Here is a 13744-nt window from a genome sequence, read left to right on the forward strand (position 1 = left end):
CAGTCAAAATGGACACTGACTCTGGAATTTTCATATCCATTAAATATAATTTGTTTGACCTCTTCTATAGTCAAAGGAGTCATTTCAGAGGTGAATAAGGGACCTCTGAAGAGGGCATATGTGGGACCTACAGAGGCTGCAGAGCAAGAGGATTTGTGTAGAAGATTCTTGAGGAATGGACAAGCTAGATGTCAGTGTGATGTCATGCCTGGAAAGGGCTTCAGAGATCATATAGTGCATCAGTTTTCAAACATTGTTTTTTAGATATTTTTCTCTAAATAAATCCTAATACATGAAACCAACAACACTGGAGCTAACGTAATTGACGTGGGGATTGGGGACAAGAACCATGCTGGGTCTTCTCTTTGCCCAAGCTCCCCACCCCCATCCCCCTGGTGGCTGACATGATCACGAATTGGTTACTTAATCAGTATCTATGGAATTCATAAAATACTTCCAAGAAGCCCTAGGAAAAACCAGTAATGCAGTACTTTCACTTTCCCACTGAGGAAAGGGATGCTCAGAGGAAGAGAGTTTCTGGTTTGAAATGGAAAAATATATAAAAAGAAAAAAAATCATTAATTGTTATTAAAGGTAAAAATCAATTAAGGACATTCAAAATGCATCAAGAGATTCAACACTAAGATTTTTCACAAATTTTACATCCATATTTAGAATTTATATTGAATTAAATTTCTGATATTTTTGACTCAGGATTTACTTAAACCCTTTTTATGGTTGTATATGGTTTATGGAAACTATGTGAACTCAGCCTTTCAGCTAAAGCTAGCTTTCATGAGTAATATAAGCATATTCTTGGGTTATATTTATATCAATACAGTTTATTTATATCAATAAAATGTTGTTAGGCTGTACTTCCTGTATAATCTATAATTTTTAAATGCAATTATGAGTTGAAAGCATGAACCTAGCTATTTTAGAACTTTTGCAATCTCATAAAAATCTGTCATAAATTATGTTTGCAAAGTAGATGCAACAACCTATTTAAATGCACTTGCCTAAAGTTTCTTTTCAATACAAGTTCAAATTTAACTTTCTTTTAAAAATCATTCTTAGAAAGTTTTCTTTTGTTTTGAATGGCAATGTTTGCATGAAAGCACTGCCTGTTATTTCCAAGAGCTGCCTACTTGACACCCTATCCTTCTGGTCCACACTAGATGTGTGTGGATTAAAAGCTTTCAGATGAGGCTTCCCAGCATATAGTAGTCTCTTTCTTAACTGTGTCCTAAATTTACAAGTAAAAGAAAAGCCCTAAGTAAATGGGTTTGGCGGTAAACAGAGTTGGTCTTAAATACTGGCTTCTGACTCTGCGAGCACTGTGGCCTTAAGCCTCTGTTTCCTCATGTGTTTAAAATCAAAACAATTATACTGACCTGAGTTGGTTAGCAAGCCATTGTCTCTCAGTTCCAAATCCATCTTTTTATTCTCTGATCTGTGATGTTAGGACTGGGACTCTGCAGACCACATTACAACTTTGCCAGCTCTGCCAACAGGAGGCGCTCGGGGATACAGGAAAGCTGGCGGAGGGAGAAGGGGCTTGCTGCTTCCTGTTTGCTTCCTGTTTCTGCCAGCATCACCTCAGCAATGGTTCTTCCTCCTGACAGCGGCTGTTGGATTCCAGTTCTCGGGATTGCTCGCCTTCTCTCCTACCCCGGGCAGTCTTCCAGACCTGGCCTATGGTGTCCCCTTAGAGATACCAGCACCTAGCCAGCACCCCATCCTCAGAGGTCCAGGTCCAGCTCCAAGAGGCCCTCCTCTGAGTTCCTGAGGCATCAGCACCAGTCAAGTCAACCCCCTCCTCCAGGTCTGGATCCCAGCTCTGCCTGGCCCTTCCTCTAAGCTTCCAAGGCAGCAGCACCAGCTTCTAGGTTCTAATAACCCACCCTTCCCTTTGCTGCCACCACCACAGGAGTGCTAGCTGTTTCTTGCAGTTCCTGTCTTGGTGTTATCTCAGTGTTACTCTTTTACCTTTTCAGTTTCTTAGATACCAATTCCTATAATATGTTCTCTCAGTCAAAAAAGGCTGGTCCAGCTTCTGTTTTCTTGACTGGACCCTGACTAATTGATGCCAGCAGACTCCCAGGAAACAGACTCGAGGTGGGATTTTGAGATGAGGCTTGATCTCGCCTTTGGCCTTGAACACAGCACTGACCCCTAGTGCCACCACAATTAATCAGGTTATCACTAGTTGATGGCAGTGAAGTACCTACTGCAGCAAGTACCTTTGGAGACCCAGTGGCTGCTGTGTTTCACCACTGTGACTGACTACAAGGATGTGGCTATTTCTGAGTGTGCTGGAGGGCTTACAGGAAGAAAATGACCAGATCAAGTTGTGGTCAGAGAACCAGAGAACCTCAAAGGCAGTTCTAAAAGAACCTCTTGATTCTTATAGCTGCTCTGCAGGATGCACCATTACAGTGTGAGTTGAATTCACAGCCTTCCCAAGTCTCTATGTAGAATTAGGATGTTGATTGGGAAGGAGAGAGACCCTGAGATTTGGAATGAGGACATCGAAACATAACAGAAAATCGGGTACTCCCTAGTCCAAGCTCTACTTTCTAGTAACTCCAGCCCTCGGGGGAGAACTACTTCCTGGGCCACAAGTTGGGGGGTCGTCTTTTGCTTTTTAACTTCTCTAACCTGTTGAATAAATCCCTAACATTAAAGCCTCTTTGGTAAAACAAACAAAAAAGTAGCTAGTCTGGTTTCTGTTTTTCTGAGTGGATCCTAAGGACACACTGCCTCATAGAGTTCTTTTGAGGAGAGATAAAGCGTAGATAGCATGTAGTTCGGTTTGTCATAGGCAGAGGGCACTCAACAAACGGGTAGTAGTTTTTTTCCTGCTGACCACATCTATCTCCACTATATTGTGTTACTTTGAGTTGGGTAGGTGATAACTTCTCTCTGAACTTAATTGTAAAATGAGTACATTTTCTCTAAAATTTGGGGTATGTGTTGGTGGGAGAAAGATGAAGGAGAGCATCAACCTCATGAAGAAATACGTACCCTCATCCTGCTCATAAACACGGAAGCCACCAGCTGCAGCGCTGGTGGTTAGGAAAGCTTTCTGCTCACTGCTGCTAAGTCCAAGAAACACTTTCTGAAAGGAAGCACACCTATTCTGTTACGGGGCATTCTTAGGACAGTCTGCTAAATGAGACTCCCGGCATCACAAAGGTTCTTTAGGTTCATAGGGACTGACGGAACTAACAGACTGTGTTGATCCTAAGTAAGATATGCTAAGATGGAAGGGCCATTATAAATGATAGGGTGATCATTGCACTGAGGACAGAAAAGAAGAAACTCCTGCAAACCCCATGCTTAGCACCATTTTACTCTTCAGATATATGCATATGGACTCCCAGGGTCCAAGATTCGTCATCAAAATAGCCCACTTTCAGCAGCTTGGCATCGTTTGCAAGAGAGAGTAAAGAGAGGAGAACTTTGACTCATCTCACCTAATATCCTGCTTTTTCTTTCCCATGGGAATCAAAGGAATCAATGTACAGTTCAGCCTAGGACAGGCAGGTGTTCACGCACATACTATTTATACATACACAATCCATATGCAGGTTAAATATACCCACACATACACAAACAGATTTTTTTTCAAAAAATAAACTTTTAGCAAACATAATAACTTATAGTGTACTTTTAAGGATACAGCTTGAGTGGGAAAATTTTCTATAAAATGTCTGCAACTTATTATTTTGAAAATCCTGATCCAAGGATATTAATTTTTTAAAATAGAGCAGAAGTCCATATATGAATTTTTCATTCTGTACCTCTAAATCCCATTTAGAATTTTGAAGTCATGTTAGAACACCCACGTCAAAATAATTTTTATTCATCTAGTTAGGTTTTCTCCAAGGAAGAAAATAATGAAAGCAGCTGGTATATGTACCTCGCAGAGTTTTTTAAATTAAATCAAGATTATAATACTTAAGAATACATAGCTATATAGCGGGTATTATACACTACACAACTTCTAGACTTCGATGCCATTTATCACTAGTTGTGTGTAATGGCAATATATTATTTAGGCATTGCTACAGCATAGATTAGGTCAAGTTGTTACCACAGTGACTTCAAGGTTACATTCATCCATATAAAGTTTTTTCCAAAAGATTTAGTTCCGTTTTAAGTTTTAATAACTCCAGAATCATAAATGCTACAAACCTACCTACAAGTTTCAAACAAACTTTATTTGAAAGTTTAATGATTTACATTTATTTTACATTTATATAGGTTTGTTAATTTTGAGTAATAAATTTTTTATTTTAATCTTTTAGTCCCTCTGGTTTAAGATGGAAAATATTAGCTGAAACAAGAAATTAAGTCTTTTGGGACAACTTGTGTTTGCACTTTGTGCTTACTGAAATGTTGAGTAGCTAACTTCAGGGCTGTGGCTGTGGCCGTTACCAAGTTTGAAAGAAAAAATGGTTTCAAAGAAAGTGCATTGCACTTCTAATTAAAAAAACATTTATTCTAAAATTTAATTCAATCACAAATTTATAGAAAAGTTGGAATTATAGGAGAAAATTTTTTTTCTCAATCATTATGAGTAAGTTGTCGTCTTAGGCCCCATTCACCCCTTGATGTGTATTTCCTATAACCAGGGATATTTTCTACATAAATACAACACAACCATCCGTCAGAAAATTCACAATTAATACATTTCTAGTAACCTATTCTCAGACTTCATTCAAATTTTTCCTATTGTCCCAATAATGTCCTTTATAGCAAAAGGATCCAGTTCAAAATCGTATGTTACATTTTGTTGTCATGTATCTTTAATCTTCCTCAGTCTAAAACAGTCCTCTATCTTCCCTTGACTTTTATGACCTTGACACTTTGAAGGATACCTTGGGGCATGTACCTCAATTTCAGTTTGTCTGACGATTCCTCATGATTAGATTCATGTTATGTAGATTTTCCAGGGATATAACAAAAGTGATATTGTATTTCTGTCATTTCATCTTATTAAGTAGAACAAAATTTTTTATTTATCCCACTGTGACGATATTCACATTGATTAATTAAGGTGATGTCTGCCGGCTTTTTCCACTGTAAATTATTCACTTTCCCTTTGCAATTTTTCAGTATTTTGTGGAAAGTTACTTTAAACTTATGCATATGTCTTTTCCTCACCAAAACTTCAATTTTTCATTATTTAGACATATAAGGTATAGATTCATGAGTCCCTATCTTATTCCATTACGGTCTTTATTTATTATGATGCTCAAATTTTGCCCGATTTGACTAGTAGGCGCCCCTTCAAGCTGGCTTTTGTACCTCTTGATATGTCCCCATCATTCTTTACACACTTCCTTGTTTTTTGGTATAAAAAGATGTTCCATCTCGAATAGTCCCTTTCCTGCCCCAGCCCTAAAATCAGCCATTTCTCCAAGGAGCCCTGGTTCTTGTAGCAGAGCATGGCATTTAGAAGCCAAGATCTGGGCACTAGCTGTGCTCATTGTTATTAAGATGTTGCTGCACCCAGGCCCGCTCAGTTGAAAAGCTAGGGTACATGTCTACATCTGTATCTCTATCTATCTGTATCTGTATTTGTGTCTGTATCTGTATATCTATATCTATGTCCATATCTATCTATCTGTATCTGTATTTGTGTCTGTATCTGTATATCTATATCTATGTCCATATACCTATAGCTATATCTAAAGAGAGAGAGAGAAAGAGCAAGATATGTCTACAAACACACATTTACATCTATATGTATAACTCTATCTGTATATTGGCAACTGTGAGAACCATTCACACCAATACCTCCAATTCCAGTCCAACAACAAAGAGTTCATTCTAGTTTCTTCCTTTTGAATGTCGGCAACTCCCTTCTCCAAAAGTGAGAAACCTGGGTCCTATTATCATTTGTATATTTTCTTATTTGATCTATACCCCTGCAGTAACCAAGCTCCCATCTCTGCCTCTCCCCCACCCCGTGTGGATGCCCTCCTCACCCTCCTCAGGCTCTGATACCTCATGCTGGGCCACCCTATCCCCAGTCTGGGCCTCCTCTTCACCCACTAGGACTTGGACTCCTCAATCCCACCCTATTTGGGCTCTGACTGCCCATGCTAGGTGGTCCCTCTGCATAGACATCCTCCTTATCCTGTTTGGCTCTGATTCTCCCTGCCAAACCCCCGCTCCTTGCACTGTGTGGTCACCCTACTCACTCTTCTTGGGCTCTGACATCCTGTGCCAGCTGCTCCCTGCTGTGTGGACTCCTTCTTTGTCCCACTCCAGCTCTTACACCCCATTCCAGGTCACAGGCCACCACAGCTCCCTCTCAGCTCCCACTGGTGTAGGAGCCTACCTTGCTCTGCCTCATCTCTAGGACTGAGCTGTTTATAAAAGGAGGGAAGAGGAAGAGTCCAAATAACTCCTAAATATGTGTGCTGCAAAGAATATCCTTGCTGAATGTTGTTGAATTAGAGAGAAGATTGAGCTGGAGACAATACCATATAGGTATGGTTTCAAGAGCTGCTGGCTATGCTACGTAATTCTTTGTGTGTACGGGGAACACATAATGCTTTGTTTTGTACTTATTTGTAAGCCCCCCTAAAGGCTTTGCTTTTGACATATTAATCCTGCTACAGGTTGGATGGAAAAAAGATAGCATTCACTGGAGGAAACAAGCACAGTATCAAGTATGGCTCCCTTTTAAATCTCATCTCATTTTGCTGCTTCATTTGTTCTTCAGAATAAGTTGCTGTACAGCTGGGCCCCCGAGCTCTAAATTACAGAGGATCTTGAGTCTTCAAGACTAAGGCATTTGTTCTTTCACTCAAAGCCAACAATGGAAAGTCATGGAATAGATCTGAGCAGGAAAGAAGCATAAAATTGTGGGGAAAACTTTCATTTCTAATTACCAAATGGAAAAACAATCATAAATACATTGTACATTTTGCTAACATGTTTTAGGATGAACATTATAAAGTAAACTAGTGGAGTCAGAAAAATTGTTTCCTAGTTGGGGTGCTAATAGATAAGCTGGTTTATTGGTTAATAAAATAGTTACACCTTTTAGACGAATCTGCCTAATGTCACTGCCCGACTTATTGCCATCACAGTAGTCAATCAACAATTACTTCTTTTTATGCTAAGTACAAGATATGGTATAATAAAATGTAATGCTTATCTGGAGTAACTGGCTTCATCCATGTAAGAAAAAATGTATATCACTCACAATTCTTTTTAATATTGAGGAAGGATTATTAATTAAATATTAATAAATATTTGGGCATTGATTTTGGATAAACACTTTCAGTGCTGTTTAATTACTATAGAATCTAAGATATCACAGGACTTTAATTTTCAACAAATGGTCTGGAGAGCCCTGCCTACGCGCTCTTTTGGTAGAATCAGCCCGTGTTTGGCATCACCTGGTAACAAGTGCCCGCTCAGGTGCCCACTTTCAGCCTCCATGTGCACTTGGTGGACTGAGAACACAGCAGGGCAGGAAGACCAAGGAGAGAGGACATGGCCAATTGGGCAGAAGGAAGACAGAGGTTACTGGAAAGGGAGAAGGAAGACAGGAGAGCCCAAGGGAGAAGGGAGGGAGTGGAAATGGAGGACAGGAAGAACGGGAGGAGAAAGGCAGTAGAGAGGCCATGCGACAGGCTGTGGAAAGATCAGACTGATGATCAGAGAAAGTACAGGAAATATAGAATAAATGTTTAAGAAAGGGCAGGAGATATCTCACACATAACAATTTGAAGACACGGAGATAATTTATTGCTTAAATTTTAAATTTCTAAATTTAAAGAAAACTCTGACCTATGACCCATGATTTTTCCATGTGGCCAAGTCCCATAGCTTCCCACTCACCCTCGAAGCATCTTGTGAAGCGAATACAGAAGTGAACTGTGTATTGCATTTTAATTTGTGGCCACATTAACTTATACAAGAAATAGGGGGAAACCTTAGATCACATTGCCATGAGTTTACATAACACATTTAAAGGCTTTTAATTGACGGATTCCTTAATCTTTACAATATCGCTCTGAGGTAGATAGGAGATCTGTAGTTTTACCCCCATTCTAAAAAAACAAAATCAAAATTAAAACAGAATTATATCATATACACACAAAGTCTAGGGTAGGATGATGTGCCTTAGTTGTCCTGATTTAATTGGGTATAACAAAACTAAGCTAATTCCATAAGTTGTGATGGGTCAAAATTTTTAAAGTTGTCCAGACTACAAGTAGGTTCAATTTGGCTAAATGAAACCACGTTTCAAACTTACTCCCCTGAGTGCAAAGCTGTAAAGATTATGCTCTGGTTAGCCTTTTAGTTCTATTTCTACTTATTTGACAATTTCCCTTTGTGCTGAAGATTAGCCCATAATTGCTATGGTCTGTTGACGTCATTAATTTTGCTCATAAACTGGTTGAAAGAGCATCCATCCCACAGATGAATGCACAGTCGAGCTCCAGGGCAGAGCCCTCCCCTCCTCTCTGGCCTCCACAACAGCGATTCCAAGGGCACTTCACGGATCCTACAATCCTAAGTCTTTTTGCGACTCCATAAAGTTCAGTAGCCAGTAAGTGTGGTGCGATGCAGCAGCCACTGTGGGGAGAGAGAAATGGGCAGGAAAAGACACATTTCTTGCCTTTAGGGCACTTAATATGGCTCATAAAATTGTCTGCTCCTTCTTTTTAAAACTTGATTTTCTTTGGCTTTGCTGTCTTCTAGTGAATATTATTTTTCTGGATTCTGTTTCCTTACATTGTTGTGTTATTTGCTCATTGAGCTTTTAAATATTGAACTAAATAAGCCTTAGAGTATTGCAAATCTGTATTTCCCTCAGAAAAGAATGTGTTCATTTAGCCACTTATTTCATACTCCACTGTTTTTACCAGGCATTTAAAGTAAATTCTGTGGTTTTATAGCCCAACATGAAGTGAAATCTTCCCCGGAAATACAGCAGGGTTGGCAAAATCCTCAGCAATGGCTGAGCCTTGGGGCCAAATGTGACAAGAAGGGAAGAACAGGTAGTAAGTGTACTGAAATACAAATAACAAAACATGTGGTTTTCCAGACTCACAAAGTGTGGGAAAACCAAACTGTGAGCAAGCTACATTATAATATGCAAGAGGCGAGCTGGAAGTAGCCGCTAACTTATGTGTTTTCCCGTAGCCACGCAGTTATCCTGGCATTTCGCTTCTTCTTTTCCAGATTTTCCTGCTTTATCGTCTGTAACTTGGCATGAATCGAGAGCCTCTGGTGCTCCTCCAACACGTTACTGCAAAACTGCTGCATCTGGAAGGACAAAGAGCCCACCGGTTGGTGCCATCTAACTTCTTGTGTAGACACAACAAGAACGCTCATGTTAAGTCGCAACGTGATTTTGCAAATGGACGATGATGGTTGGAATGAGTAGAAATGTGAACCCCAAGATTGTGTGTCCCTGGGGAGACTGTGACTGAGAACATGCGCTGAAGACCACACCTGCCCCGAAGAATCAGATGTAGACTGGAAGCTCCAGGAAGTGGCAACTTACCTGTTTTATTCACTTCTCTCATCCCCAGTGCACGTCAGGTGCTCAGTAAGGATTTCCTGAATGCATATTGGACACCATACAAGATTCGTGAGGAGAGATACAAGGACACATTTCCTTATCTCAAAAGAAACTTTGCAACTTCCACAGCTCAAAACTGGACATACTATCTGTGTCTTTACAAATGTTATCTTTTATTTAAGAATATTTATAGTGGATTTGTCCATTGGCTAAATTCCTTCATTGAGTCAGGTCAAGCGTCAGATATGGGAACATTTGCCACAATATTACATATAAGCCAGACCCCAAGTGACTAATAAGTTATATTCAAATAGTCTATTTCTGTGTCAGTGGGTTAGAATTCAGAACACATGTTACTATAAGATGATAATGTACCCATACCAGCTCACAAAAAGGTCACTTAAACTCTAATGCACTTGAAATTAAGTAGTAATACGGCTATCAAGCCTAATTACAATGTAAAAGAGAAGTAAGCTTCCAGGAAGAAGTAGGTTAAGGAACAAGGAACTAACCTCCACTCTCCCCAAACCTGCCCGCTCCCACCATGGAGTGGGAGCCACATGCCCACGGCCCCATACTACTCGTCATGTGCCCACAACTGTGCCTGCAGTGGGTGGGAGACGAGTCGGGTCTGTGGGATTGTAGACGGGGCTTCATGAGTGCTTGAGAGCATGAGGCCAGGCTCCAGCAGGGTGGAGTATAAAGACCAGAGCAGGAGATTCAGAGAGAGTATGGAAACTGTGCTGGGATGGAGGGAGAAGGGATTCACGCAACTTTCATCTTCCTTTTTAGTAGTAATTATTATCGATACTAACATGTGAACTTCTAACATTATAGTAGGACTGTGGGGCATTAACACTTTTTTTGACAGGGATATTCATAGTAGCTAATTTACTTGTTTTCAAAATTGCAATAATTTAACCAGTGCTAAAGCCATTTTTGTATTTTTTTAATAAACTATCAGTGACTATAGAGTTTTGGAACTTTGAGGATTGCTAAATTTATACAAACTTCATTTGCTTGTTAAACAACAACAAAACTTTCCCAGGTTCTGTAGAGACAAAGATGACCGGAGGCGCTTCAGAAGATACAAACACAAACCCAGTCGGGGATCTAGGAGCTTTGTTCCAGAGATGCTGGGTGTGCCCTGCACTCCTGTCAGGGAATCCCTCATAAATCAGGTCCTGGCAGCTCAGCCCCAGGCAGGCCAAACCCAAACAATGATGATTCCTTCAGGAATGCGCGGTTCCTCCCCTCTCTCTCATAATAACAACTACATAACTGACTGCTGCTTTTTTTTTTTTGGCTCAGGCTCAAATTTCAGGCATTTATGACTACACATTTATTTGTTTCTTTGCTGGGGCAGGGGAGTTGAGTTTCCTTTCTTATTTAAACAGGCGCTTTCTGTCCTTATTAATATAGTTCCAGACCTTTGTGTTTAATTTGCTCTCACGTAATTTAAAAACAATTTTAATCAACTTTATTGAGATACAATTTACACATACTAAACTGTATCCACTTCAAGTGTACGAGTCAAGGAGTTTCGACCATTGTGTACACCTGTGAAGCCACAGCCACAGTCAAGATAAAGTACATTTCTGCCACCCACGGAAGTGTCTTCAGGCCCTTGTATAGTCCATCCCTCCGTCTGTCCCAGGCAACCACTGATCTGCCCTTTGTCACTACACATTAGTTTGCATTTCCTAGAATGCATCTGGTTTCTTTTACTCAGCATAATCATCTTGCGATTCTTCCACATTGCTACACAATCTTGTTCCTTTTTTTATTGGGGGGTAGTATTCCATTGTGTGGATAATTACATTTTTCTTATCCATCCACCTATTAATGGGCATTTGAATGGTTTCTAGTTTTTGGCTGATGTGAATGAAGCTACTATGAGCATTTATGTGCAAGTCTTAGTGTGGACATAGGTTTTCATTTCTCTTGAGTAAAAACCTAAAAGTGGAATTGTTAGGCCATAGCTTTCTAATGACAAATAAAAATGGCAAGCAATAGGATATATTGGAGAACAGGAGGAAGCCATTTGGTACAAACCTAATTCGGCCTGACCTTGTCTTTCCAAAAGGGCCTGACCGTGGCCGTTGAGCATGCATTGTATATCTGCTTTAGAGATTCCCTATGGCAAGAACAAACGCCCTTGAGATAAAGGTGCAACTTCCCTACCCCTCCCAACATTGGCATATCCTTAAGGATTAAGTATCTTTTCTTAGGCTAGAAAGTGATTGCTGCACTCACCTGTGACTGCCCATCCGAGACAATAGACCTGCCTCCTGCTACGCCCTCTGAGATAGCAGACCCACTACCTGCTGTGTCCATCAAGTGCTGTGCCGACAGGGCAATCTTGTGACTATTGTGGGAGGGACATTTCAATCATATGTGAAACACCCTGTTTGGGGGTATATAACCACTCTGTGCACCCCACTTCTTCGGTGCCCTTTCTTCCTTTGGGAAGAAAGGCCCCGGGCCATGGTCCTCAGATTTCAGCTCAGAATAAACTCACCCAAATTTTCATTTACAGATTGGTTATGGATTATTTTCGTCGACACTAATTACCATTTTAAAAAACTGTCTGTTCTGCAAAGTAGTTGTACCATGTTACATTCCCACCAGGAGGATAAGAGAGTTCCAGTTGCTTCATATCTTTGCCAACGTTTGGTATTGTAAATCTTTCTAATTTTGCCTATGGTACTGAGTGTGTACAGGTTGTATTTATATTTACTCTTGTTTCCTTTGTGTGTGTGTGGCTTTCTTGTAGACATTCACTTTTGTCCTTCAGTTTACCTTCTGGTTATAGGATCCCCCTTTCTTTCCAGAACTACCCCTCTGCTATCCCAGTGCCTGTGATTTGGGTGGGGCTGGCTGTAAGTGTGGGCACATGACCCAGGCTAGGCCAATCAGAGTATGTCATTCCCCCTGGACACAGTGGGTGGTGCCTGTGACCCAAGTAGGACCAACCAGAGTCCCTCCTTTAGGGCTGAACTTGAAGCTGGCTGAGAAAGGATTCCAGCTCATGGAAGCCTGGAGCCATGCTTGCCTCCATGTAGAGAAAGCCCATCTAAGAAGAAATTCAGCCCAGAGGAAAGCAGAGCCTAGAAATGGCAAGCCCCACGTTAGGTTCTAGATACAGATATGATTAAAGTGTGGTCTCAGTCCCTGAGGAACTCATCAGATAGCCTCAGGGGGTAGACATATTCACACATGATTACGTATAATGTGACAAGCGCTATGATAAAGATATCCATAGGATGATTTGGGAGCAGGGAGGAGGTGAGGGTGCAAATCAGTTAATTAAAAAATTCCTAGAAACAAAGTCATAAAGGACGATTAGGAATTACTCAGCAAAGGACAGGCATGGGGAGGGCACGCCAGCAGAAGGTAGAGTGTTTCCGAAACCTGGGAAATGTGACACAGCATGATAATTTAAGAAAATCTGTAAGCAGCATAGTACAACTAGAGGAAAAGTGTTTGGGGGTGTCTGTGTCTCTTGTTCTCTGACACTCGGTGGTGAGATGGGTAAAAATAAGGCTAAAGAGCAAGGCAGGGGCAGATTACGAAGAGCCTCACATGAGAATGAAAAGATTTTAAAGTTTCTTCTAAAAACTACGATGAGCTACCAAAGCTTTGGGAGCAGGGTGGCAGCTGGGAGCAATGTGGACGATGGACGGAGGGAAGACCAGCCTGGGGCAGGAAGCCCAGGCCAGAGTCTGCTACTATTCTTTCCCTCAGGCAAGAAGGAATAAAGTCCAGTCCTCTGTGAACAAGGATGGTCTCTATTTCAGAAGCAAGATATAACTAAAAACATTTTCTGCACAGTGATAAGAGCACCAACGGGAGCACAGAATGTAATCATTCAGATAAGCATATTATTTTTAAACTTAGCAACTCCAAATTACATAAAACGGGGCTTCCAAATTACCATTATAATTCACAATATCTAAAGTACTTACCTCCATGATCTGTGAATCCGTACTTATGGTTCTCCCTATTATATCTATGAGAGTAACCAACGATTGTGCTCCATACCTACAAAGCAACAAGATGCTAATCAGGAGTGGAAAATGTTTTGCAAGATAAAGCTATATTTTATATAGCAGATCAATGCTAAGTGTGCAGCCCCTAATAATTCCTATCTCCCAGATCTAAGCAAAAACATATATGAAC

At 40.6% G+C, this 13744-nt stretch overlaps 1 protein-coding gene across 1 annotated transcript in view; it reads right to left on the bottom strand.

Moving 5' to 3' along the window:
• Window positions 1-7338: 7338 nt before the first annotated feature.
• The window catches only part of LVRN (laeverin), a 78338-nt gene continuing 71932 nt past the window's right edge, over window positions 7339-13744 (bottom strand). The window contains exons 19-20 of the mRNA XM_046665436.1: window positions 13531-13606; window positions 7339-9303 (exon numbers count right to left, since the gene is read on the bottom strand). Coding sequence (XP_046521392.1) covers window positions 9163-9303; window positions 13531-13606 — 217 coding nt within the window. The 3' untranslated portion in view covers window positions 7339-9162. The remainder of the gene's footprint in view (window positions 9304-13530; window positions 13607-13744) is intronic.

This window comes from Equus quagga, chromosome 7 (genome assembly GCF_021613505.1).
Source record: "Equus quagga isolate Etosha38 chromosome 7, UCLA_HA_Equagga_1.0, whole genome shotgun sequence".
Classification (NCBI taxonomy): Eukaryota; Metazoa; Chordata; class Mammalia; order Perissodactyla; family Equidae; genus Equus; species Equus quagga.